At 32.3% G+C, this 24440-nt stretch overlaps 2 protein-coding genes across 3 annotated transcripts; one reads left to right on the top strand and one right to left on the bottom strand.

Moving 5' to 3' along the window:
- Positions 1-747: 747 nt before the first annotated feature.
- On the top strand, positions 748-5743 carry LOC7465155 (3-epi-6-deoxocathasterone 23-monooxygenase CYP90D1). Of its 2 annotated transcripts, XM_002298372.4 has the most exons (8): positions 748-1004; positions 1327-1651; positions 2244-2393; positions 2525-2779; positions 3917-4006; positions 4125-4310; positions 4407-4531; positions 5364-5743. In XM_002298372.4, the coding sequence occupies exons 1-8, from the start codon at positions 748-750 to the stop codon at positions 5455-5457; spliced, it is 1482 nt and encodes a 493-aa protein (XP_002298408.3). In that variant the 3' UTR covers positions 5458-5743. The 2 variants fall into 2 exon arrangements, with proteins under 2 accessions (XP_002298408.3, XP_024461645.1); XM_024605877.2 differs by lacking the exon at positions 3917-4006.
- A 3565-nt stretch (positions 5744-9308) lies between these two features.
- LOC18094853 (inactive protein kinase SELMODRAFT_444075-like) lies at positions 9309-15110 on the bottom strand. The gene is given in 12 exon segments (XM_052449940.1): positions 9309-9737; positions 9739-9837; positions 10210-10359; positions 10599-10746; positions 10830-10906; positions 11271-11431; positions 11608-12641; positions 12827-12921; positions 13012-13166; positions 13364-13549; positions 14318-14349; positions 15087-15110. Coding segments are annotated over 10 exon segments (2265 nt in total). The 5' UTR covers positions 13548-13549; positions 14318-14349; positions 15087-15110; the 3' UTR covers positions 9309-9575.
- Positions 15111-24440: the final 9330 nt, after the last annotated feature.

Genomic DNA, 24440 nt, shown 5'->3' with positions numbered 1-24440 from the left:
ATAATTGTGACTCGTGACCAATTAAAGGATTCACGTAAAAATATATAAGATATTTCAAAGAAAAAACGTTTCCTTACATAATTAATCAGAGTTTTCTTCCAAATCAAGCACTTAAATAAGCCTCTAATTAATACTACTTTAAATCAACAAAAAAAAACACAATTTAATCAGAGCTGGAAGCAACAACACAAATATTACACTCATTGTAATGTAATAAAATATAAAAATAACCTTAATAGTTAATTAACAAGGTAGAATATTTTTACCAGCACGTATACTGATTAACTATATAGTTAATCAGAGTATATATATATATATATATATATAAATGATTTTTCATCGTAGAGTAGAGGGGGCATCATTTAGGCCCACTGTCGCTAAAGAAGCCAATACTAAGCTTAGTAGTAGCTAATACTTATCACAAGCTAGCATCTCCTCATTATTATACTAATCGAGAAAACAAATATTCTTACACACACTACCTTGACCTCCAACCTTGTTCTCTCTCTGCCCCACGCCACGCGTGCTCGTACGTACACTCTCATATCATATATATTTTCCTTGCAAACAAATACTTACTCATCATCCTCTCATATATATAAAGTATACTCATCATCGCCATAATTAGGAAACCGTATTTAAGCAAAGGAAAGAGAGAGAAAGAGAGAGGGGGGGAGAGAGAGAGAGAGAGAGAGAGACAGAGAGCTCTGTAGGAATAGGATACGAGTGTGAAATTAAGTTAATATCATGAATATTAACACGGACAATTTATTGTGGATTGCGTTAGCAATCTCGTTGTCCAGTACTGCCATAATATTTCTCTACAGGAACAGCAGCTGGTTTAGTAGCAGTAGTATGATGACGATCAGATTATCATCATCAAAGTACAAAACCCCACTTCCTTTAGGCACTCTTGGATGGCCCTTTATCGGTGAAACCATCGACTTCGTTTCATGTGCTTACTCAGACCGCCCTGAAAGCTTCATGGATAAACGCCGTCGCATGTAAGTAGAAGTAGTAGCAGTAGCAGTTAAGGATACGTGTATTAGCTAGCAGCACTAGATATAACATCCCAAATCAATACTTGATTTTTTTTTGTTATCATTTTCGTATAGCTTTTAGGTACATGTAAGGTTAATCTTGGTTACTTATCTTGTCAGGTGATTAGATTAGATTAGGCTAATTTGTGATTAGAAAGTAATTACATCACATATCAGAAATGATGCTTAAGAAGAGGGTTATGGTTACTTGTTAACCACAAAATTAACCTTTTAGCTAGCTAGTATATACTAAAAATTTACTTTATTTTCCATTTTTAATTTGTAGGTATGGGAAGGTGTTCAAGTCACATATATTTGGAAGTCCGACTATAGTATCAACAGATGCAGAAGTGAGCAAATTTATACTACAAAGTGATGCAAAGGTGTTCGTTCCTTCTTACCCGAAATCTCTAACCGAGTTGATGGGAAAATCTTCCATTTTGCTCATCAATGGGAGCTTACAAAGGAGAATTCATGGTCTCATAGGTGCCTTCTTCAAATCCCCTCATCTCAAAGCTCAAATCACCCGAGACATGCAAAGTTATGTTCAAGAATCAATGGAGAAATGGAGAGAAGACCAGCCCATTTTCATACAAGATGAAACCAAGAATGTTAGTCCCCTAGCTTCTTCTCTCTCTCTCTCTTAGTTTTCTGTGTGTGCGCGGTTTAGAGAACTGAATTCTATTTTTTAGGAGTTTGAAATCTATCTCTAGCTAGTTTTCTTCGATATTCTCTGATTCTATGACGGTGCCTTTTTTTTTTCTTTTTTTCTTTTTGAGAAGAGTTCAATTAGACACAAGATAAAACAAAAGATGTCGGGCTCTTAACCCTATCTCTGGCATCTTTCATCTTCTTCTATGTTTTTTGTTTTGTTTTGTTTTTTTTACATGTTTTTATGAAGAAAAAAACATAAAAGAGAACCCAATTAAATCACTACGACGTACATGCAATGATAACACACCCTCTCTCTCTCTCTAGCTGAAGAAAGAAACGATTGATGTTTGAATTTTATCTCCGGCTTCTACTCAAGTTTGGAATGATTTTGCTAGAAAGTAAAAAACCAAGCTTAGTGGAGTATGGGGCTTGCATGAATCATATTGTCTCGTAAAAGAGACTCATGATGATTACAACATATATTTACAGCCCTTTAATTTCCCCAAAAAGTTACCAAGTAAAAACCCTTTGTTGTATAAATGTCTCCAGATTGCCTTTCAAGTATTAGTCAAGGCATTGATTAGTTTGGATCCTGGTGAAGAAATGGAGCTGCTAAAGAAACAGTTCCAAGAATTCATTGCTGGTCTCATGTCCTTACCTTTAAACATCCCTGGAAGTCAACTTTATCGATCATTACAGGCAAGTTAATAGCCAACGATACGCTACACAGACACACACACACACACGCACATTCTCTTAATTTGTACGAAGAGATAGAAAAATATACAAGTGGCCAGCGATGAAAAATGAATTTGCTTTTGGGTTTCCAGGCAAAGAAGAAAATGGTGAAGTTAGTGCAGAAAATCATCCAATCTAAAAGAGAAGGTAGAGCTGGGATTGTTTCAATGGCACCAAAGGATGTAGCGGAAGTGTTGCTTAATGATGCAAGTGAACAGTTAACAGATGATTTAATAGCTGATAATATGATCGATATGATGATACCTGGTGAGGATTCAGTGCCGGTCCTCATGACTCTTGCTGTTAAGTACCTTTCAGATTGCCCTGCTGCTCTGCAACAATTGACGGTATGCATGCTCATCAATTTATTCATTTCCCAACTCCCTTCTTCAATATATATATATTCTTAACTTAATTTCTTGGAGTTATTAATTAGCCATTGTTCTTCTCTTAATAATTAGTCATTTTGTTTCAGACTTGATTTCTTGTTTCCATCCTGGTTTTAATTTGCATTCTCTTTCATGACATGGCAATCTTCTTTAATTTACTAGCGACTAGTACGCTCCAGTAATTCTAGCTCTCTGTATATAGCTAGCTAGCTAGGTGTCGATTTATTATTTATTATTTGTCATTTTCTGAGTTTTATATATGACCATTTATTTTGACTACCCTTGCAAATAATAATACTGTTGTTCTCAGCTTTCTTATCCTCTGGGGACATCTTCCCTATGATCACACTCTTATCTTATGCCATTAATTTCTCATAGGTCTTCCATACAGCTACTAGGGTTTGCCCACCGACAGAACTGACTGCACTGATGAACAACAAGATCTTCATTTTAGAAACTAACACTGAGCTTCGATTTTGCGATTCAAGAAGCTTTTAAAAATTGGTTTTTAATTTTTTTATTTAAAAAAAATATTAAATTGGTTTCTTAACATACATATTTTTTATAATATTTATATAAGAATGTGAAGAATAGAAACATTCAACTAAACTAAATTAAACAACAGAATTGGTTGGATTGAAACTTGTACGGATTATTTTATATTTAATTTTTATTAAATAAATAATATTTGAACTTGTGATTATTTTGTCACTAAAATTTTAATATTATAATAAAAAATATCTCAACTCAATAATTTAAACCGTAAATACTAAGGTTTCTTCATTAAATGAAAAAAAAAAAAACATAACTAAATTTGAACCCACTGTCCGAATGAAAGTATCCTCATTAAATTAAGAGCAGAATCCTAGGGTTTCACCAAGGAAACGTGTGGGGATTGTTCTCAAAATGATAGTGCTTCTAGTTAAGGGTCAATTTTATGGTTAGGTGCCCTATCAATGTCGACTTTGTGACTTCTCCACGTGTGACTTGTAACCATCATAGCACTTTTTTCTTCTTCTTTTTTTCCTGTCGTTTTTTCCTTTTTATCTTTATTGAGGCAGTCTTTTCATACATATGATGATTGAATCTGATCAGAAGGAGAACATGAAATTGAAAAGTCTCAAAGCTCAGCATGGGGAGCCATTGTGCTGGACTGATTATTTATCTCTACCCTTTACTCAAACGGTATATATATATATATATATATATGTACCATTTTCAATCCTCATTATTTGATGGAGAATTAATTAAAATGAGTGAAAATATTAACAATAAATTTGTTTTCTTCCCTAATTATATATAGGTGATCACAGAAACTCTAAGAATGGGAAACATAATAATCGGGGTGATGAGAAAGGCGATGAAGGACACAGAAATTAAAGGGTATTTGATACCCAAAGGATGGTGTGCTTTTGCATATTTCAGGTCAGTTCATCTTGATGAAAACAACTATGAGTGGCCTTACGAATTCAATCCATGGAGGTGGCAAGTAAGAGATCAATTGCTTAATTTGCAAATAGTTAGTTCTTGCTATTATTTTGGTGTCTTTAATTTCTAGCATTTTAACTTGCTCGATCTCTTACAGGACAAGGATATGAGCATTAATGGCAGCTTCACTCCATTTGGAGGAGGACAAAGATTATGTCCTGGACTTGACCTCGCCAGGCTGGAAGCTTCAATCTTCTTGCACCACTTTGTCACCCAGTTCAGGTAAATAATTCCGTCCCCAATCACAGTAAATTTCTCTTGTTTTTTTTATCTGTTTTGCATTTCAAATGTTCATATATAACAGTTTCCATTGGATGAACATTTAATTAATTCAATAATTGGGGTGGCAATAAACAACAATTAAAAAAATCGCAGACTATTATTTTACCATTAAGCCAGCAGCACGTCTAAGGATAAGGCGGAAAAGAGAGAGGATAGGGATAAGAAAAGCTTTTAATAGCTACACAGCACCATCATGGTGCGATTGAAGAAACTAAGATAAATAGATTAAAATAAAATCTAATTGTTTTTCATAATTAATGATTCTTAATTACAAAAAAGAAAGAAAGAATGGTGAACGGATCAGAACTTGATTAAGTTCGAATTTTACCTTAATCCGATCGAATTAATGACATCATACGCTACATTCCCCCCCCCCCCCCCCTTTTTTTTTCCTTACAAATGAGCAAAGACAAAATCATGACAAGAAAGTAGAAACATCCTCCTTTCTGCCATTTTTAGCTTCTTTGTTCCCTTGAGGTGCTTCCAGTTACAATCAACTTTCTTTTTTTTTTTTAATAGTAGACACGCACCTAAACTTGTATCATGATTATGTTCGTATTACCTTACAATCAACTCTTTTCCTGAGGTTTTATACTAGATATCCCCTAGAGTAATCCTAGATGTTTCTTTCTTTACCTGGAAAAACCATGATGATATCGGTCTCACCTTGATTTTGACTGTTTTTTGCATTGATAAGCTTTTAATAATGCGAAAGATTTATAAAGTTTACAGGTATATATTGTCGATTAAAACTCTCCCTTCGTTTTGCCAGGTGGGTGGCTGAGGAGGATACTGTAGTGAATTTCCCTACTGTAAGAATGAAGAGAAGAATGCCGATTTGGGTCAAAAGGGGAGGAGAAAATTAAGCAAACATCATGAGCAAGAAAAAGTTTCAAAGAAACTTGACAATGATGACAAACCCAGCATGAAAAGACTAGAGAAATAAGGAAAAGAAAAATAGAATTCATGGTGACAGAGACACGTGTGGGAACATCAACAATCTGACATAATTTCTCTTCTTCTTCTTCAGACGTCCAGCAAATATAGACATTTAGAGAACAGAAGAATAACATTTTTTTTCTCTACATTTTTCTGTTTTTTGGTTGGTTGGGATCCAAAATATGTAATATCCATTTTTCATTGCTTCTTTTAGCTCTTCCTCTTCTCCTCCCTCAACTTTTTTCCACAGTAATTAATTAGCAATCTGTACAATGAGCGGTCACTGAGGTTGGAGGCTTAGACAATTGCTAGATTATTGTTTCGCAATATCTTAAGAGCTAGATCACATTTTCTTTGAGTGTAAAAAGATATTTAAATTGTTTCTTGAGGGGTTATATGATATAATTTAGTTAACTTGACAAGTTTCAAAACATTTTGGATCACCAATAAAAATATAATTTGATTTAAAACAATTTTAAAACGGCATCTTTTTTTTTTAAAAAAAATATTGAAACAGTAATTTATTGGATTTGCCTGAATCAACCAAGGTCAACTTGTCAAATTCACGACTTGGATTATGAGACCATGATAACCTCATATAAAGCAAATCAAAACAAATTATGGAGTTAAATTATCAATCAACCTAATGTTGAAAGAAGAAAATCAAAAAAAAATATTAATTACAAAAAAACAAAAAAAATTACTTGAGTCAACATTGGTTAATCTGACAAACCCACGACTTAAGTCATGAGAATGAGATAACTTCATAAAAAACAAATCAAAACAAAATATGAATCATAATTTCTAATCAACTCAATGTTAAAAGATAAAATTAAAAAAAAAATTGATTTGACTCAACCCATGTTAACCCACCAACAGGGTCATGAGATTGAGATAATCTAAAAGAAAGAAAAATAAAATAATTTATGAACCTTAATTTCCAATCAACCCAATGTTGAAGCATGAATTAAAAAAAAGAAGATAAAGAACAAAAATTAATTCGCCAAATCCACAACCTGGATCATAAGATTAAGATAACCCTATAAAGAATAAATCAAAATAAATCATGAAATTTAATTGTCAATAAAATCAATATTAAAGGATAAAATTAAAAATTAAAAAAAAAAAACAAAGTATTGTTCCAATAACATAGCTTTGTGAGGAGGCGACCAATGTATTCACCTTATCTTTTAGTTTTTTCTAGCTAGATAACTATCTTGTAATACGTTGCAGGTTAAACAAAATATTATTTGAATGTAAAAAAAAAATGTTTAGGCCATGAGAAACTCTTTGATAGTGTTGTTAAACCTGACTCAACAGGTCAATATCAAAACCTCCTTGCCTAGCTCGAGCTTGAAATTAAATTGTCTAGGAGTTCCCTCAATGTAACATAATCGATTTAACAAATTTAAAAGCAACCTGGACAATTAATAAAAAAACATGTTTGGCTTTACAAAAAAATCCAAGATGATATCTTTTTTATTTTTTCTACATAAGGAGACGATGACATATTGGATTGAATTGGATTTCGTGGCTTAACCTATTAAACCTATAACTCAGGTCATGGACTCTATTTGGTTTAATAACTTCATTCTTTTTATTTTTGTAAACTATTTTTTACTTAATTATACAATAACAAAAATAGAAACTCATAAAATTGAACACTAACCAAATGCGGGGATGTTTGTTTAAGATCTTGATAAAACCTATATAAAGCAAACCAAAATAAATTATAAAGCCTAATTCAAAACCAATCAAATTTTGAAGGATGAAAGTAAAAAAAAATGTATAATTAAATAAAAAAAATAAGAAAATGAAAAAATGAAAAAACAATAAGAAAGAAAAGGGTAAAATTAAGGAAAAGGTTGTCATTGGCTAAATAATAAAAAATTGGAAAGCCAATGACCAAATTGAAAAAGGTTGCAACATGCAAGGATAAGAAAAATACAATTAGGGATGAAATTCTGAAGGAATATTTAGAAAAGGATTGAAATTAGCTAAATAATTAAAAATTAAAAATGTCATAACTTGAATTTTACCTCTTCAAAATCTTGAAAGAAAGTCTTCAAAAGTATTTTAAAATTCAGGAAAACAATTAGTTTAGAAAAAAAATTATTCAAAATAAAATAGAGTTTGGGTTGGAATCATAAAAGAATTTAATTTATAGTTGATAAAAAATAATACGGGCATGTAATTTAGTGTTTAATTAAAGAAAATTAAAAAATAAATGTATGAAATTAATCATAATTGAATTGAAAGACCAAAGTTCAAAGTTCAGTTCATTCAATTGGGGGGTTAATAAAGGAGAAAAATTGGAATTCAGGGCAAAAATGGTTAAGTTTGCAAACCAATGATCAAAATAAAAAATACAACAAAGTTTAGAAGTCCAATTAACTCAATTATAGACTTAATTGAAGAAACAAATTGAAATTTAAAGTTAATTTGATAAAAAAAATAAAAAAAGATCAAGGATCAACATAAAATATTTGCTGGAACTTGAAGCTCATATTAGTTCAATTAAGGTGTAATTGAAGAAAAAAACTAAGATTTAGGGTCATTTTTCAAAAATACACAAATTTAAAAATTCTTGCTAAAATTATATTATTAAAAAAATAAAAATAAAAAGTTACTAATCTAGGATGGAAAACAAAAAATATCTTGTGAACTTACAGTAACGTTAGGAGCCCACAAACAAAACAATATTTTGTTGGGCAGATACAAAAAGATGGTGGAGCCTCTTAATTTAGGAGCCCACAAACTGACTACACTACCTAACCAAATGAATGAATGCTTGACACGTGGTGTTGTCTTTGGGTGCCGAGTACATATCGTCACCATTAAGCTCTAAACAGATTAATAGAATTCTTAATTTGTATTTTTTTATTATTAGGTAAACTGGTTTTTTCATTAAATAAATAAATTAGAATATTATATCAAAATAAATATTTTATTCTTATGCAAACCTATAGATTAAAAAAAAAAAGATTATGGTTTTGATGTAAAATTAAATAAATTTGATATAAGATAGGATTAAAATTATTTTAAAAAGAAAAAATATTATCTATTATCTTTATAAATGAAATATTATATTTTAAAATATTATCTTTGAAAAATAAATAAATATCATCTTTATCATGATAAAGGTATTAGATAATATTTATTTATTTTGAAATTTAAAATAACTTCTAAAAAAATTGATTTTTTTAATAAGTTGTGATATTTTTTCAAAAGTGTGTTATTTTTTTAATATTTTATTTTTATTGTGCTACTTTTAAAAAATTAAAAAAATTATTCCCATTGCCCTATTTTTTTTTTTAAAAAAAAAAACCCCCTTCAATTTCAGGTTAGAGTTGGCTGAAAATCAGAATCATCAAACAGAGGTAACGATAAAGACAATACGGCGACCAACCTGGTCCTGCGGGTAACGAGATGAAGAGCAAACTATGGGACCGACCACATGGTACCAAGGAACAATTAACTGCGTCGTCATGAATTTCCAAGGCTTTTGTCGCCATCAAATTCAATGCTTGGATTTATTGCATTTCCAATAATTTGAAATTCAGGAAATTACATGCGAGGTAAGAAAATGTTTTCCTTTCATCATTGCAACCCCTCCTCCTCGTTTAATGCCCTATCATGTTTCATGTTTTCTGGTTGTGGTTGCTTCCCGAGGTTAGGACAAATCTAAGATTAGTTTTGTCTGCTTCTTGACCTCAATTTTCAAAGATTCAAAACTAATGAACAGCCCAAGATTAACAAACACAGAGAAAGAGACAGATTCCCAGAAGCTGCTGCTTCATTGATTCGAAGCATTACGTATTCACTAATACTCTGCATCGTTGCTATTTGATATCAGTTCCTATCATTTACCAAAGAATTACACAGAACATTGCGACCCCTACTTCCCTTCTACTATACAAAGCAAAATCAAGATGGCATTTGAACATACACAAGGCAAAAAAAAGGAAAACAAAACAAATACAAAATGCAAATGGGCCAGCGACATATTTAGCATACCATATGTGGTTCATTAAGGGTTAGCACTTTACAAATCATCTTGGCATGAAATCCTCCTGGCGGTATCCCTTTCCCGGAAAGTTGGCTCTAGGGTGTCGAAAGAGAGCTTCCCACTGAATCCTTCCAATGCCTCATTCGTTGACAGCAGAACACCATAATGTTTTGATGGCGGCTGCTGCTGCTGCTGTTCTATCTATGTAAATCCTTCCACTCCGGTTCCCCACATCATACCCGGGTGCTGACATGTAATTCGTGTCAACATGCATGTCACCTTCTAGTATGCGGAGAACCTTCTCCCAAACAACACAAACAAGAAAGAAAAAATATGTTTGATTATAACTATCCAAAACAACAGAATGCTCTGTGCATGAGAAAGTAAAGCATTGTCAAGATCTTTCCCGTAAGCGAAATTTAACAAGAGCGCGTTTCCACAAGGTTTTCCAACACAAAACGTGATATTTTCAAAAACGCACACACACAAACAAAATCCCCTATGTCTTCGTAACTTTGAGTGATTCACATTTGTTTCTATGCAGATTTGACAACAAAGCAAACTTATCTGGATTTTCCATTGTCTAAGGGATTGCCTTAGAACATGCTCATTCAGATCCATGTATTGTAAGGCAAGCCAGAATGTTCTTCAAATTGAAAGTTTTGTTTACCTGAGACATACGAGGCCTGGAATGAGGATCCCGTCGTATGCATATCGATGCTGCATGGAGCATGCAGTAGACCTCCTGTTCTGAATAGTGATTGCCAAGCTGTGGGTCAATCAGTTCCACTATGGCATATTCTTCCAATAGAGGGCGCGCCTATCCAGATCAATATGATTAAGAATTAGAATATAAAAACAAGGAAGCTACAGCCTAAAAGGATGCAAGAAATGATTTTATCTTTCTGATTCTATCAGTAGTGCCTGTCATGCATTTTGACAATGTCTTAGTGAGATTACACTAAACATACAGCCTAAAAGAACAAGAAAATGCTAGAATTGATGTTGTGGATTACAAAGAGAAAGCTAAGGATTGACAAACCGATCCCTACAGCATACCCATTCCGTGAGACACTGCTGGCCCTTTGGCCGGTTGAGGTCCACTGCCTTTCGTCCTGTAACAAGCTCGACCAAAACTACTCCAAAGGAATAAACATCAGCTTTTTCTGTGATTTGACCGGTTTCAGCATATTCTGGAGCCAAATACCTGCAACAGAGAAGAACATCTTATTCTATACTGCAATTGCATGTGGAAGGAAAAGGCAATAAGGCACACTATCTGAAATTTACCCAAATGTTCCGATCACTCTTGTTTCAACACCAGTATCGCCATCAGGCTGCCACCTTGCTAGGCCAAAATCTCCAACCTAGAAATCAAAGCTGAATTAAGGTCAATAAATTCAACAGGTTGGCAAGTGAATTACACATTTCATACATCATGAAACACAATAAAAATATCTCAAAAAACATCCGAGAAATTCAAAGGAAGACAACACCTAAAAAAGCTTGTCAAGCACGGAGGTGCTGCATACATGAAAAGCAGAGTGAAGGTCTACAAGGGTTCTACTCCGGTTCTGTTGTATCTAAAAAATATGAGATGCTGGACTAGGAAACGGAAGGTAAAAAGAAGAGGACTTTGATGATAGAGAAGATGCAAAAATGAAGCAGTTGTGATTAGCATTTACATTTATAAGTGTCTGATTTTGAGAAAGAAACTATGAATATTCATACCAGGGGTTCAAAATCATGGGTTATGAGAATGTTGTTTGGCCGCATATCACGATGGACTATGCAACCTACTCTGCATTCTTCATGAAGATAACGTAACCCTCGAGCAGCTCCTACTGCAATCTTCTGGCGCGCGGACCATTCTAATGGCTCCCTATGATGCCCTAAAGAATAAAGCTTTCTTAGAAAAATGCAACCAAAATTGGCATCCACAAACCTAACTTTAAATTAAAGGTATCTATTACTATGCAAAAAAACGTCACCTCATTAGGACCATATATAGAGTGTTTTTCAGTTATACAAGCATCAAACTCTTCATGCAGGGATAAAGAAAAATTACCATACAGATGAGAATCTAGTGACCCGTTGCATATATATTCATAAACTAACAACCTCCTTCTGTCCTCAATACAAAACCCGATGAGCATAACAACATTTCGATGCTGAGCACAGCTAAGGACTTCCACCTCTGAGCAAAATTCTACATCCCCCTGTGAGCTAGCCAATTTGTGCTGCTTGACAGCAACTGCCTGGCCATCTGGCAATACACCTCTGTGAACAGATCCAAACCCACCCTCTGCCAAGAAATTGGCTTGCGAAAATCCTCCAGTAGCAAGCTCCAACTCAGCATAGCTAAACCACCTTGGGGGCTTCCCAAATACAGGTGCCTTATGCTGACATATCGAACACAAAGGAGGCGGGCCAGGAGGCGTATTTCTGGATAATGATATTGCCTCTCTCACGTTTACACTCAAGTCTAGATCAGTCCTGTAGTTTGACATTCCAATTCCTGTTTGTCTATCAAGTTTTGAGAACTTCTCTAGCAAAGCTTCTGTTGTTGATGTTTGCGCCATGCAATTACTTCTCTGAGAGCTTTCTTCTACGTGTCTTGAGGATTTAATATGAGAACCAAGTAACTCTCCTACCCATGGTTCAAACCTTAAACTTGAAGCCAAAGATAAATGTTCAGTGTCTGTGTCTGAACTAGATTCATCAAGATCCCTATTTTCCTTAATGACCAGTGGTTCCTCTTTCTTGAGTTCTCCATTTGTTTCTGAGATAAAAAATGGTGAAGCTCCCGGATCACTTGAGACTGATGAAGTTCCTGCTTCAGTCACAGTAAAGGGTGTTCCAAGCTCTGGACTACTTGTTGGAGTAACCACCGGTCCTCGAATGGAGCCTGAAGAATTATTCTTATTTTTTGAATGCTGCTCAGAAGCTTCATTTAGTTTGGAAGGTGATGGGCCCACAACTTCAGGTTCCTTTGATGTTCCAACCAGATTCAAGCGGAGGACTTTTGCCTGGGATCGTTTCATAACCACTATGTTGCATTGCAGCTCTTCCATGCAGCGTTTTTCCTCGTGCTTCAGCTGTCTATAGAAGAAGCCCAAACATAGAATCATGAATCATAAGCATCAACATATATTCTGGATCAAGCAAATCAGTATTGGGAACTTGAATGAGGCAAGAACTCAATAATTTAAAATCTTAAAGGTCTTTTTTTTTTAACTGACAGGGATGAAGTATGATACTATACTCAATGAAGATTGGAGCATTACTTGTCTAGTACAACCCAGTTGGCTTGCGCCTTCTTGGCTTCTGCAGAGACTGCCCCACAAGGTGATCCAGAAACAATTTTTATCTTCACATTGATCTGTGAACGGGGATCAGGATACGAAATGTAGTATCAGCAAAGGCATGTATGGAGTTCAGCACCCACAAGAAATTAGATTGCGGCACTCACTTTGTTTGGATCATAAACATCATGAAGCTGAAGGATCATCTGGGAACAGGAATCTGTAATGTCACACCTCTGATCTGAGGTTGCTCCCGAATGAGACTTCCGGTGACCATTGGCGCAGTCAGCAGCAAATCTTGGGAATCCCCATAATCTTCGACCTGAAGAAATGGTGAAGACAATCATATTTACCAACTAATTAAGAAAGTTAGACCCCAAAGTACGTTCTAAAACAGGAAATGATAGAGCAAAATTAGAATCAATAATGAAATATCAAACTACAAAACATCCCAGACAAAGTTTACTAATCAAGATTAGACAATAGCATGACGTCAATGAAAGGAAATGGAAAATATACCTGGAGCGTGTGAAGGGACAACCACAAGAAGAGTAATGCAGTCTCCAGGTTGCACAACATGAGTCAAAGCCCAGACCAAAGCAGTCTTAGGAATCTCCTTGGAGGCTTTAACTGCGACAACCACCTTCACAGCAACATCCGAGCCGCCTTTCTCTTGCTTCCCCTTCTTCTGTTCTCTACTCATCACTACCACCACAAAATTAATGTATCAGAAACCTCCAGTTGTTCTCTCAATCAAAGCCCCACTAGAGTTATAGAGCCAACAACAACAACAACAGCATGTCTACAAGACACACTAAAACGTTTCATGCATTAACATCCTGTCCCGTCCATGTTGGATTCAAAAGACAAGTACCACCGACAATAAACCTATACCCCTCCGGATATATCAGTAGCAGACCACTCCATTGACAAGACCGTTTTCACCATTTAACACAAGTCCCTCAAAAAGAAAAAATACCCATTTCACAGCTTGTAAATTTGTATTTGGCATCCTTTGATGATCAAAAAATGGTACCCAAAAATATCCTCAGGATCTAGACATCCTTTCGGCCCGAAAGGCAAGAACCAGATTCCACTGGCAGAAATTTGACAAAAAAACTACTTGCTCTTGCTAATAAATTCAAGGAAAGAGTATCCACGAACACTGGCAAAATGGAAAAGGACAATAAACACTGTAACGAGGACAAAAGGATGTCACTCAACACCGCTATAGCATTGCTTTTTGAGCCTTCAAATCAATGAGTCAAAGTAGTGAAAGAAACAGCTCCAAAAGATTAAAAACAAAAATGAGGGAGTAACTTTCTTGTATTAGTGGAGATAAAAAAAAATCCCTTGATTGTTTCCGTTTCGAAACATGGTGAGACTGTATATATATTTGACTAATGAACCTTCACTCTTGGAACCACAAATTTGAACTACTATCACAAACTGTCTTAAGCTGAAAAGCCACACCTTTTGAAATCAAACAGGCTCACGTAGACTTCCTGCAAAATAAAAAAACCAAAGATCAGTGTCGAAACATTTTACATTAGCATCAAATTCTTTTCCTGTTTGGTTGCTCGGAAAGTGCAAAAGAAAATGCAGATCAAACACAAAAGTAGGTATTGATTGGAACCAAAATTTAAAAGAAAAACAATATATATATATACACACACACACATATATATATATATCAAGGTATTATTAGATCCAAAACTTGTTACAATTTGATAAGATTTGAAAAGGCAACAAAATACCAGCTAAGCTTCTCAAAGAAAACAAAATTCCGAAAGAAAGAAAGAAAGAAAATGCTGCTAAAGCTTTCTGCTTCAAACTGAAACCTTAAAAGAAAAGAAACAGAAAACGCATTCAGACCAAAAACACACCACAAACAAGAAGAAGAAGCGACGAAAACCTCTAACAAAAAACTGCTTCAAGAGCGGTTTTGTGCACACAAAAAAAACAGCACCAAATCCAGCTTTTAAATCGAAAGAAAACGAAGAAAAATTTTGAACTTAGGAAGAGACCGACCAGCGCTCAAATTTTTCGAAGATGAGAACAAAAAAAATGGGATAATCCTGTTCCGAATATTAAATGCGTGCGTCTCTGTGAGATTTTTTTCTCCCTTCGCTCTGGCTAAAAACAAAACAGAAGAGAAGCGAATATAATAATATAATATTAAAAATGTGCTATGTCATCAGCTATGTAGTTAGTGAGTGAGAGAGAAGAATAGTATACAGACCTCGTCTTGCTTGTTTTTCTTTTTTTCTCTCTCTCTCGTTGTTGTTAATATGTATTTATACCATTTCTCGTTGAGGTGAGTTTATGTTTTCTCAGAGATATAATTTATTTAATTATAATTTATATCTAATTAAAAGTTAAAAATCTATATTGTATAGTTTTTTTTTACCCCCACACCCACAAAAAAATCGAACATATAAATCTACAATGCTTTGCAACTAAATTTATTTTTATATAATTTTTTTCTTTTTTTTTTTTCCTTTTCTATCTCCTTCTCCCCCTCTTTTGTTTCTTCTTTTTTTTTCTTCTCTGTTCTAGATCTACATCTATATATATATATTGTGGTTTCAGTCTTTTGGGGGTTTTAAATTTATTTAAAAAAGGTTTTTATTTATTTTATTTTATTTATTTGTAGACTTTGGCACTGACCGAAGATGTGTATTTTTTTTTTTTTGATTTACGTGAGGTGTCCGGGCCAGTTTACGCGCACCACGACTATTCCCCACGGCCCGCTGGACATCCTGCAAGCCCAGGAGCAGGTAAGGCACCGCGGGGGTGACAGGCGTACACATAGAGGGTCGAACCCGGAACGAAAGCGAAACAAGTCACACGAATTGACCACAACAATTAAACCCTCAAATGCTGGGTATATACAAGAGCTCGAACCAGGACACTCAGGCAGGGCAACCCTGCCAAGGCCACTGATCTACAAGTCCCGTGTGTAAGATGTGTATTTTCCGTCGATGAGATGAGACCCATCGATGTGGTCTGTCCTTCGTTAATAAAAAAATGGTTTAAAATCTTGTGTGTGTGTGTGTGTGTGTGATGGATGCTTCAAGTCCCAAAACTCGAAGAAAGGATTCTAGAAAGTCTCTTCGAAAGTCCATGAGCAGTCTGCTGTATTACTAATTTATCTTATTATTATGTCTTGTCTCCTTCTCACAAAACAGTAGTTAGAAAATTACTGTACTTGCTATGATGCATAATTGCATATCATTTAAAAATAAATTATGTAAAAAAATATCTAAGTTATTGGTAATATGTTTTTTAATAAAAAATAAATTAATTTGAAGTGACTTGATTTTCTTGACGGGTCTAAAAAATATTTAGACGACTGATAAAAAAGTAGCTTTTTAAGAATTAAAAAGACAACATATTAGATTTTCAACTAGAGTTAACTTATTAAATCTGTTATCCAAATCATGAGACCCTAATAACCCTGTAGAAAGTAAATAAAAAAATTATTAAATTCAATTCTCTATCAACCTAATGTTAAATTATGAAATTAAAAACAAAATTCAACTAAAAAATTATGAAGCAAATCTAAATAAATTATGAAGTTCAATATCCAATAAACCCAATGTTGAAGGATGAAATTTAAAAAAAAAATTGAAATTAAATATATATATATATATATATATATATATATATATATAATTCTAAAAAAATTGATTTTTAAGGACCAAAGTGAAAAATATCTTGACGTTTTATTGTTTATTACTACAGTGAAATACCAAGGCCTTTTAATATATATTAATTTTCTATATTCTTTTCATTTCAAATATTATATAGAAATACTTTTGTTTCTAAACTTGTACTAAGATAGTTGTTAATGAAAGTTGTTTTTATTCACAGGTACAAAAAAAAATAATTTGATGGATGGTAGGTTACCATAATTAAATCTAGGATAAAAAAAATAAAATCCTCATAAATTTTATAGTTTTAAGTTCCAAGATGAATGATTTAATTTTCATCTACTTGAAAAACACAAATTTAGTTTCAATGTCCAAAGAATGGTCCCAGAATATCACTACACTGGTAGATGGATGAAAATCATACAGGGAGCTCATAGAAATTATGTTTTGAGAAATAAAACTTTTCAAAAAAAAAAAAAAACTTTGATATCATTTTCCATTAAATGAGATTCTGTTTTATCCAATGGGCTTGAAGGTCGAGCATGGGCCTAACCTAAAGTTAATAATCTCCTGGTTCTGGAAATTTGACCCACCCTTCTATGATGAAAGCATTGTAAATCATCGTCATTACTTGCAAAAGATTTTCTTTTATCTATTTGGAGACTCTTCAATAATTAAATTAGTGTTGACTTAAAAAGAGATCATTATACTTTTTAGAAAAAAGCTTTTAAAAAAGACTAGTCCTTGTAACCAAAGAGAAAAAATTGAACCTGGCCTAATCATCCTTGTTTCGTTCTTTTTATACCCCTAGGTGTTTCTTTTCCTTGTAGAGTAAATGTTGGCATCTCTTATTAGGATAAAATACTCTGATCCATCAGGGGGTGTTTGGGCTCAGCGGGCTAAGCTTAAGAATGATGAGTCTGGTAACTCACCAGACTCATAGGTGTTTGAGCTCAACACTTGGATGAGCTCAAGAAAGATTGATCTAGTAATTCACTGGACCTATAGGCGTCTGAACTTATTGGCTGAGCCTAAGGATGGTGGGTCTTAACATTCTCATGGTTAGACCTTTAGAGAGCAATTTCGAACAAACAAACAAAAAGTAATATATGTTGATCCATTAATAGCCTCTCCTAAATTGTTGGGTATTATACACATAGATTTTGAAAAAACATCTGCTTGTAGCTCGTGAGACCCTTTTTATCCTTCCCATAAAGTTTTTTTGTGTCCCTCTTAACACCATTGAGATTCTCAAGTCCAGGTGGATTCTTTCCACTAGTAGAAGATTCGTCTTGGGGAACAATATGACTGTTAGCACTCAATATAGCACTTGAGTAGTCTTCTCGAGATATGTGATGACACAAAAGTTTTCAACCGATAGTAGGGATGTAGTGGTTTTTTTTATAACCCTAGTTATTCTTACCTTTTCATTTCCTTCACTTTGATTTCGTCTGATCTGTAAAAAAAAGAGAGAAAAAACTACTCTCGTGGAAGAGACCTTAAGTCATATCTTTCTTGACTTGAGAAAAAACTTTATGAATCATCCTTAAAAAATTTATCATACTAAAGGTGCTCAAGAGAAGAGGTACCGTAGGAGTCCTTCCCTAATAAGCATATCAATAAAATGACCTTGAGAACCTCCCGGGGTCTTTTTAAAATCGATGCCCCTCTCTATATATACGAGATGAGGTATTCCTTCCCTCTCAATGAATGTGTGAGGGATGTGTTTAGCTATTACCACTTGAGTCTGAGCCAGTTGCATTCTAATGAGTGAACACTCATGTCCATTTTATTACCGTATTCAATTGTTGGATTGAGAATTATGATTATTACCGTAAAATTATAAGGTGTTACACTAGAATCTGAATTTATCTATTCAATCATTTCTTGGATCATATCTTTTTAATTTTTAAATGTCTAGTAATACTTTAAAAGTTAACATCACAATCTTTTTTATATGTTATTCTTAGAAGTTATAATTTATAGTTTTTTTTTTAAACTAACAACCACATCCGCATATAAGTTGCTCCCCAATTTATGAAATTGCAGAATTAACTGAAGATTTCGCAGACATCAACGCTGTGGATGGTTTTCGTTTCTCAAAATACCCTTGAATAATATCAAAATATCTCAAGTAACCTCGTTGAAGTTTGAGATTAGAAAACGACTAGGTGTCGTTTAGGGGATTTGAATGTGTGAAGGCGCCTTCTTTGGTAAAGAAAAGAAAAGAAAAGAAAAGGAAAAAGCATCTGCGTTTGGATTTGTATCTTTTGTCGTTTAATCAAAGTTTTGAACATTACACGGCGCACAATCACACGTTATCAGAGAGCATTGTTTACTGTTTAGTTCCAGGTGGTAATAATATTGACATTAATAGTAAATATTATATTTTATATTGTACTATACTGATCAGCGTGTGAATATTTGTTTTGTGGTCACAACCAATCAGTGATAGATCGTTCCTGCTGGGGACCAATCTGATATGACTGCTCTTCTGCTTAATTGATTGACGGTGATGGAACACTCTGTCACAGCAACCAGTAAATTTTGGGTGGTGAATTTTAGAGATCTTTACTGTTAATTTATAAAAATTCTGGACCAGTTAAAAAAAATTAAAAATTAACGCTAGTATTATAAGACCAATCCACGAACATCAAATACAACCATCATTAATAGTGGCGTGAGCTGTGCGTATTCCAGAAGCAGCGGTGGACTCGCCTTGGGAGCTGTAATTTTTACTCGACTGTTATTTTACAAAATCCTTTTCTACTTGTACTTGTTTTTTTTTTCAAAAAACAAGTATATTAAATATATTAATTAAAAAAAATCCCTTTTTCATGACTTAGATATTGGATATTTTAATTATACTTTACATTAATTTATCTTTGATATAGTTGTCTTTATTCTTAGAATCTCTTTATTTGCAGGGTTTACTTTATTAGCCCGCTTAATTGTCTTCTATTTCAAAGTAGAATCTTGCATTGAATTGGGGGTATTCAACAATTTGGGTCACATATTGGAACATACTTAGTATTATTACAATTTTCCACATTGGAGGAGTATATATTTTGATTTTATTAAATATTAAATTATCAAATTCAAATTCTGAAAGAACCCACATACCTATCATAATGATTTTTCTCGATTAATTCCATGATGTTTTAAAAGAGAAAATTAAATTAGATTTTAAGTTCTTTCCATATGACTATTTATTTCGGTGGTTGAAGCTACGTTTCATGAATTTAAATTTTGTTTTTCTTGAAATTAATTGTTTTTTATATATTAATATTAAAAATAATTTTTAAAAAATAAAAAATATTATTTTCTACCCAATGCATCAGCATAATAAATTACATTATTTTTCATACGAATTCAAAAGCGTTAGTCATGTTTTTTGGTACTGAATTTTTAATTGAGGATTGCGAAAGAATTATTGGTTTGAATAAAAGTGTGGATCTCGTTTTGCAAAGCTGAGATTATCTTTTCTTTTTCTCTTTTGTTTTTTCTTTGCTTTCAATTTAAATTTTGATCTCGTCTATATGACAAGCTTTTGGCATGTTTTTATTTGAGATATTGGCGGCACTATATTTTCATTTAAATTGAAATTAAAGGTGTGTTGGGGTTGTGGTTCCACCACCTTTTAAAAAAAAATTAAATTTGTTTTTTATTTAAATTATTTTTTTGATGTTTTTAAATTATTTTAATGTGTTAATGTCAAAAATAAATTTTAAAAAATAAAAAAAAATATTATTTTAATATATTTTCAAACTAAAAACACTTTAAAAAATAATATTTATTATTATCTCAAATTGATAGGATTATAAAAATACATCTTATTTCCATTAAGACAAAAAAGATAAGTCTTATTATTTATTAATCAGCAATACACACACTCTTTGAGCCATTGAAAATGCTTCAGTAAGATCCATTTCTTTTTATTTTTTTTTCTCAAATTTGTCTCTTTATCATTTTCCTTATTCCCAAAATTTTAATTTCTAACGTCCATTGAGCACCATATTTTGTATCTTTCATTATTTGGGTATCACAATGTAATCTATAAATTCAACATTTATACTTTCTTAAAACTAATCTGCAAGCAATAATTTTTTTTTATAGAAAATTTATTTTGTTGCATGAAAAATTGCTTCCAAATTAATGCTGCATTTGTTTTCCACTAGCTTTTATGTTTGTGGTGAAACAAACGCAGCAAGATATTTGTTAACAAATCAAATTGCGTTTTGTGCTGCGAGACCCACTAAAAAATTGAGTTTGAAACGCAGTTTTTGTGCAGCAGTTTTTATATGTTTTTTTAACTGAGTTTCGTAAACCCTGTTTGTTTTTGTGTTTCAAAAGCGTTTTTGAAAAAATTTGAATTTATTTTATTTTTTTCCTTTGCTTCAAATTAATATTTTTTGGTGTTTTCAAATCATTTTGATGCGCTGATATCAAAAATAATTTTTTAAAAATAAAAAAAAAATTATTTTGATGCATCTCCAAGTAAAAAATATTTTGAAAACAACCACAACCACATTTCCAAACATAACTAAGTAAAACATTTTATATATATTTTTTGCTACACATAAACTTCAATCATAATTTTTGTCAAACACGCGTCTAAATTCAATTAACCACAACTAATCACTTTTTTTTCCAATTTATTTTCCTAAACCACAACCACAAAAACTATTTAAAAAGCAAATATCCTCTGAAAACACAAGCCATTCTAACTCGGTTCCCGTGTTTAAAGATTCTTCTCATGTACTTAAACAAATTAAACAAAGATTCATTTAGCTTCTTCATATTTGAAGTTCAGCTTTTATAATTGAATTTATAGAACGATTTATATATTTTTTTTATTAGCTCTATTTAAATCTCAGTCTCAATATAAATATAAGGATAATCCTTTTGAATACGTACGTGTTGCTGTAAAATGCATGCATGATATTCACTTTTCCATGCCTGTCCGATCAAACTTTCTATATATACATTTTTGTAAATTTATTATTCGAACTGATCTTGACGAAGAAACAAAATACACAGGGGTGTCCTCTTGTTTATGTGACACGTGTTCTACTTTTATTATATTTATTAACCACACTGAAAATTGAAAAGCCACTTTTGTTTTTTTGATGTTTTTTAAAAATATGTTTACCATGAAATAATATTAAATTGATTTTTTAATTTTTTTTATGATTTTAGTATGCTAATGTCAAAAATAATAATTTTAATATATTTTCAAGTGAGAAACACATTTAAATAACATCATAAATTACAATATCAAATATATTAGAAAGAGAAATCTTTTATATTATAATAGGTCTTCAAATAAAATAATATATTATTAAAAATAGAGTAAGATCTTTTTTTTTTTTTTTATGTTTTTTACATAATTATGTTGAAAATTTGTTGTTATAATTTAATATCCAACATATGATTTTAACATAGAACATTAACATGATTTAAACAAATTATAGGTGAATAAGAAATTAATCGCAAAGAACCATTTGTTTATATATCCATTGATTTGTTTATAAAGTGAGTAGTTGAAAAGTTGAAATGGGACCCAAAGGGCACTCAATCTTTTACAAAGAAGAGGCTCTAGGACAAGTGGGCTTTGGTTTTAAACCCACACACATGCGTTAGCCAACCCTAGTCAAACCTGATTCATGCTCGAACTTCAGACCTGAGTTTGAGTTTATTATAAAATAATAGTTTGGACCATAAAAGATTTTTTTTCCAATTGAAATTTGGACTTGGGCCAGCCCATTCTTTGTCCAGTCTAGCCCATATTTTAGTGTTTTCTTTTCTCTTTATACTTTGGTTTTTCTATCAAATCTAGAGCTTATGTTCATCTTATTAAGAGATATTTGAGTTACATAATCTTTTGATGCAAAATCCACTATAAAAAGAGGGCAAATGAAGAGTTTAAAACAATGTTTTTTTTTTATATATATATTTATTTTATATTTTCTTCATCACCTTATTTTTTAGTGTTTTCTTTTCTCTTTATGCTTTGTTTTTTCTTTCAAATCTAGAGCTTATGTTCATCTTATTGAGATGTATTTGAGTTACATAATCTTTTGATGCAAACCTCTTGATAACATGGTCAAGCAACCCCCAACGAAGTAGATAACAACCCGGAAAGCCAAAAATCAGGTTTGATAGAACCTTGGTCTAGAGGTAACCTTGTACCTAAGAATTAAAGGTATTGGAAAAAGATTTGGACCTAGAAATAATCTTGTATCTAAGAACCTAAGTATGCGAATGATGCCACAAGGCTAGTTAATCTTTGATAAGTCAGTGTACGATCTTTGTCCCTGCAAAGAAAGGTGATTTTTCCACAAACAAACAAAAGGAAAATTCATATTTATTCTCCAACTTGTTGCTGGAATTTTCAGCTAAAAAAGCATAATATAGTCTCCTCTAACTAACCCTAATGAACCCTTTTTGGTTGCAAGCTAAGGGGCCTAAACTAGTAATCAACTAACATAAGTTCAATGATGAAATGAACCCCTAAATAATGTCTAATAGGCCAAAACAAACCCAAATTAAAAATAATTATTCAACATTAAATAAATAAATAAAATAGGATAATAAAAACAAAGTCTTCATGCCAAAATTCCTCTATGTAGTCCGAATCTCTAATTTTTACACATTCTTACACAAGTCAAGTATTGAGAATAGTCATTATAATACTAGTATGAAATCAAGAATGCTATATTTTTAAAGATGTGTTTACATAAAAGAAAACACGGGAAAATCATTCACTTAAGAGAATGATTGAGGCTAGCTCAAATGATCATTATCAATTAGAAGATGAACATTTAGAAGGCAAAAATAACAAAAAAATTTATTCTTGATTTTTTAACATACTTGTTAAAAAATGAACCTTGAACCTATTTCAACGCATGTCCTATCCAAAATCTTCCTATTAGAAGAAGACAGTCAATAACGAAATTGAATCTATTATGAATAAATAGATCTTCCTCCCTAACTTAAACAATTAGTCCATATGTGGATCTTCAAGAGAAAGATGAGAAATAATGGCACTATTGATAAATATATATAAAAAAGACTTGTTGTTAAAGGTTTTTGACAATAAGAAGGTGTGGACTACTTTGACACATGTCAAGAATAACTTTCATATGAATGTTAATAGCCATTGCAATTATTAACATGCTTGAAATACATCAAATAGATTATTAAATGATGACCTTGATGAAGAGATTTAAATGAAACAACCTGAGAGGTTTGTTGTTAATGGAAAAGAAAAGAAAGTAGTTTGTAAACTTGTGAAATCATTATATGGTTTGAACCAAACACCTAAACAATGGCATGAAAAATCTGACAATGTTATGTTGTCAAATGAGTTTAAAATCAATAAAATTGATAAATGTGTTTATGTTAAAAACACAAATAAAAGTTATGTCATAGTATGCATCTATGTGGATGATATATTAATTTTGGACAACAATGATTGAATGATCAAGTCTATTAAGAAAATATTAACTAACAAGTTTGATATAAAAGACTTAAGTGTTGCAAATGTCATAGTAGAAATAAAAGTTTCTAAGACATCTGATAAATGGTATTGTCCTAATCTTATTATGTTGAGAAAATTCTCGATAAATTTTCTAAAGATGACAGTAGCACTGTCAAAACACCAATTGATATAAGTGTAAACATGTTTAAGAATAAAGGTAATGAAATAGACTAGTTGGAATATTCTCAAATAATTTGAAGCCTAATGTATGTTATGAACTATACAAAACCTGATATTGCTTACACGATTAGTAAACTCACTAGATTTAGAAGTAATCCAAGTACAAATCATTTAAAAGCCAATAAAAAGGGTAATCAAGTATTTGAGGTACACCTTGGACTATAAACTACAATATACTGGTTACCTAGCAATACTAGAAGATTATTATGATGTTAAT

The sequence above is a fragment of the Populus trichocarpa genome, chromosome 1 (assembly GCF_000002775.5).
Source record: "Populus trichocarpa isolate Nisqually-1 chromosome 1, P.trichocarpa_v4.1, whole genome shotgun sequence".
Taxonomy (NCBI): Eukaryota; Viridiplantae; Streptophyta; class Magnoliopsida; order Malpighiales; family Salicaceae; genus Populus; species Populus trichocarpa.
Note: the sequence above shows the minus strand (reverse complement) of the source record. Positions and strands in the feature narration are given on the sequence as shown.

Bases quoted from the DNA above. Each gene is read 5' to 3' on its own strand.
- LOC7465155 (XM_002298372.4), top strand. From the start codon at position 748: ATGAATATTAACACGGACAATTTATTGTGGATTGCGTTAGCAATCTCG. The intron at 4,007-4,124 runs GTATATATATAT...AATTATATATAG, and splicing joins CTCTACCCTTTACTCAAACG to GTGATCACAGAAACTCTAAG. The intron at 4,311-4,406 runs GTAAGAGATCAA...GATCTCTTACAG, and splicing joins TCAATCCATGGAGGTGGCAA to GACAAGGATATGAGCATTAA.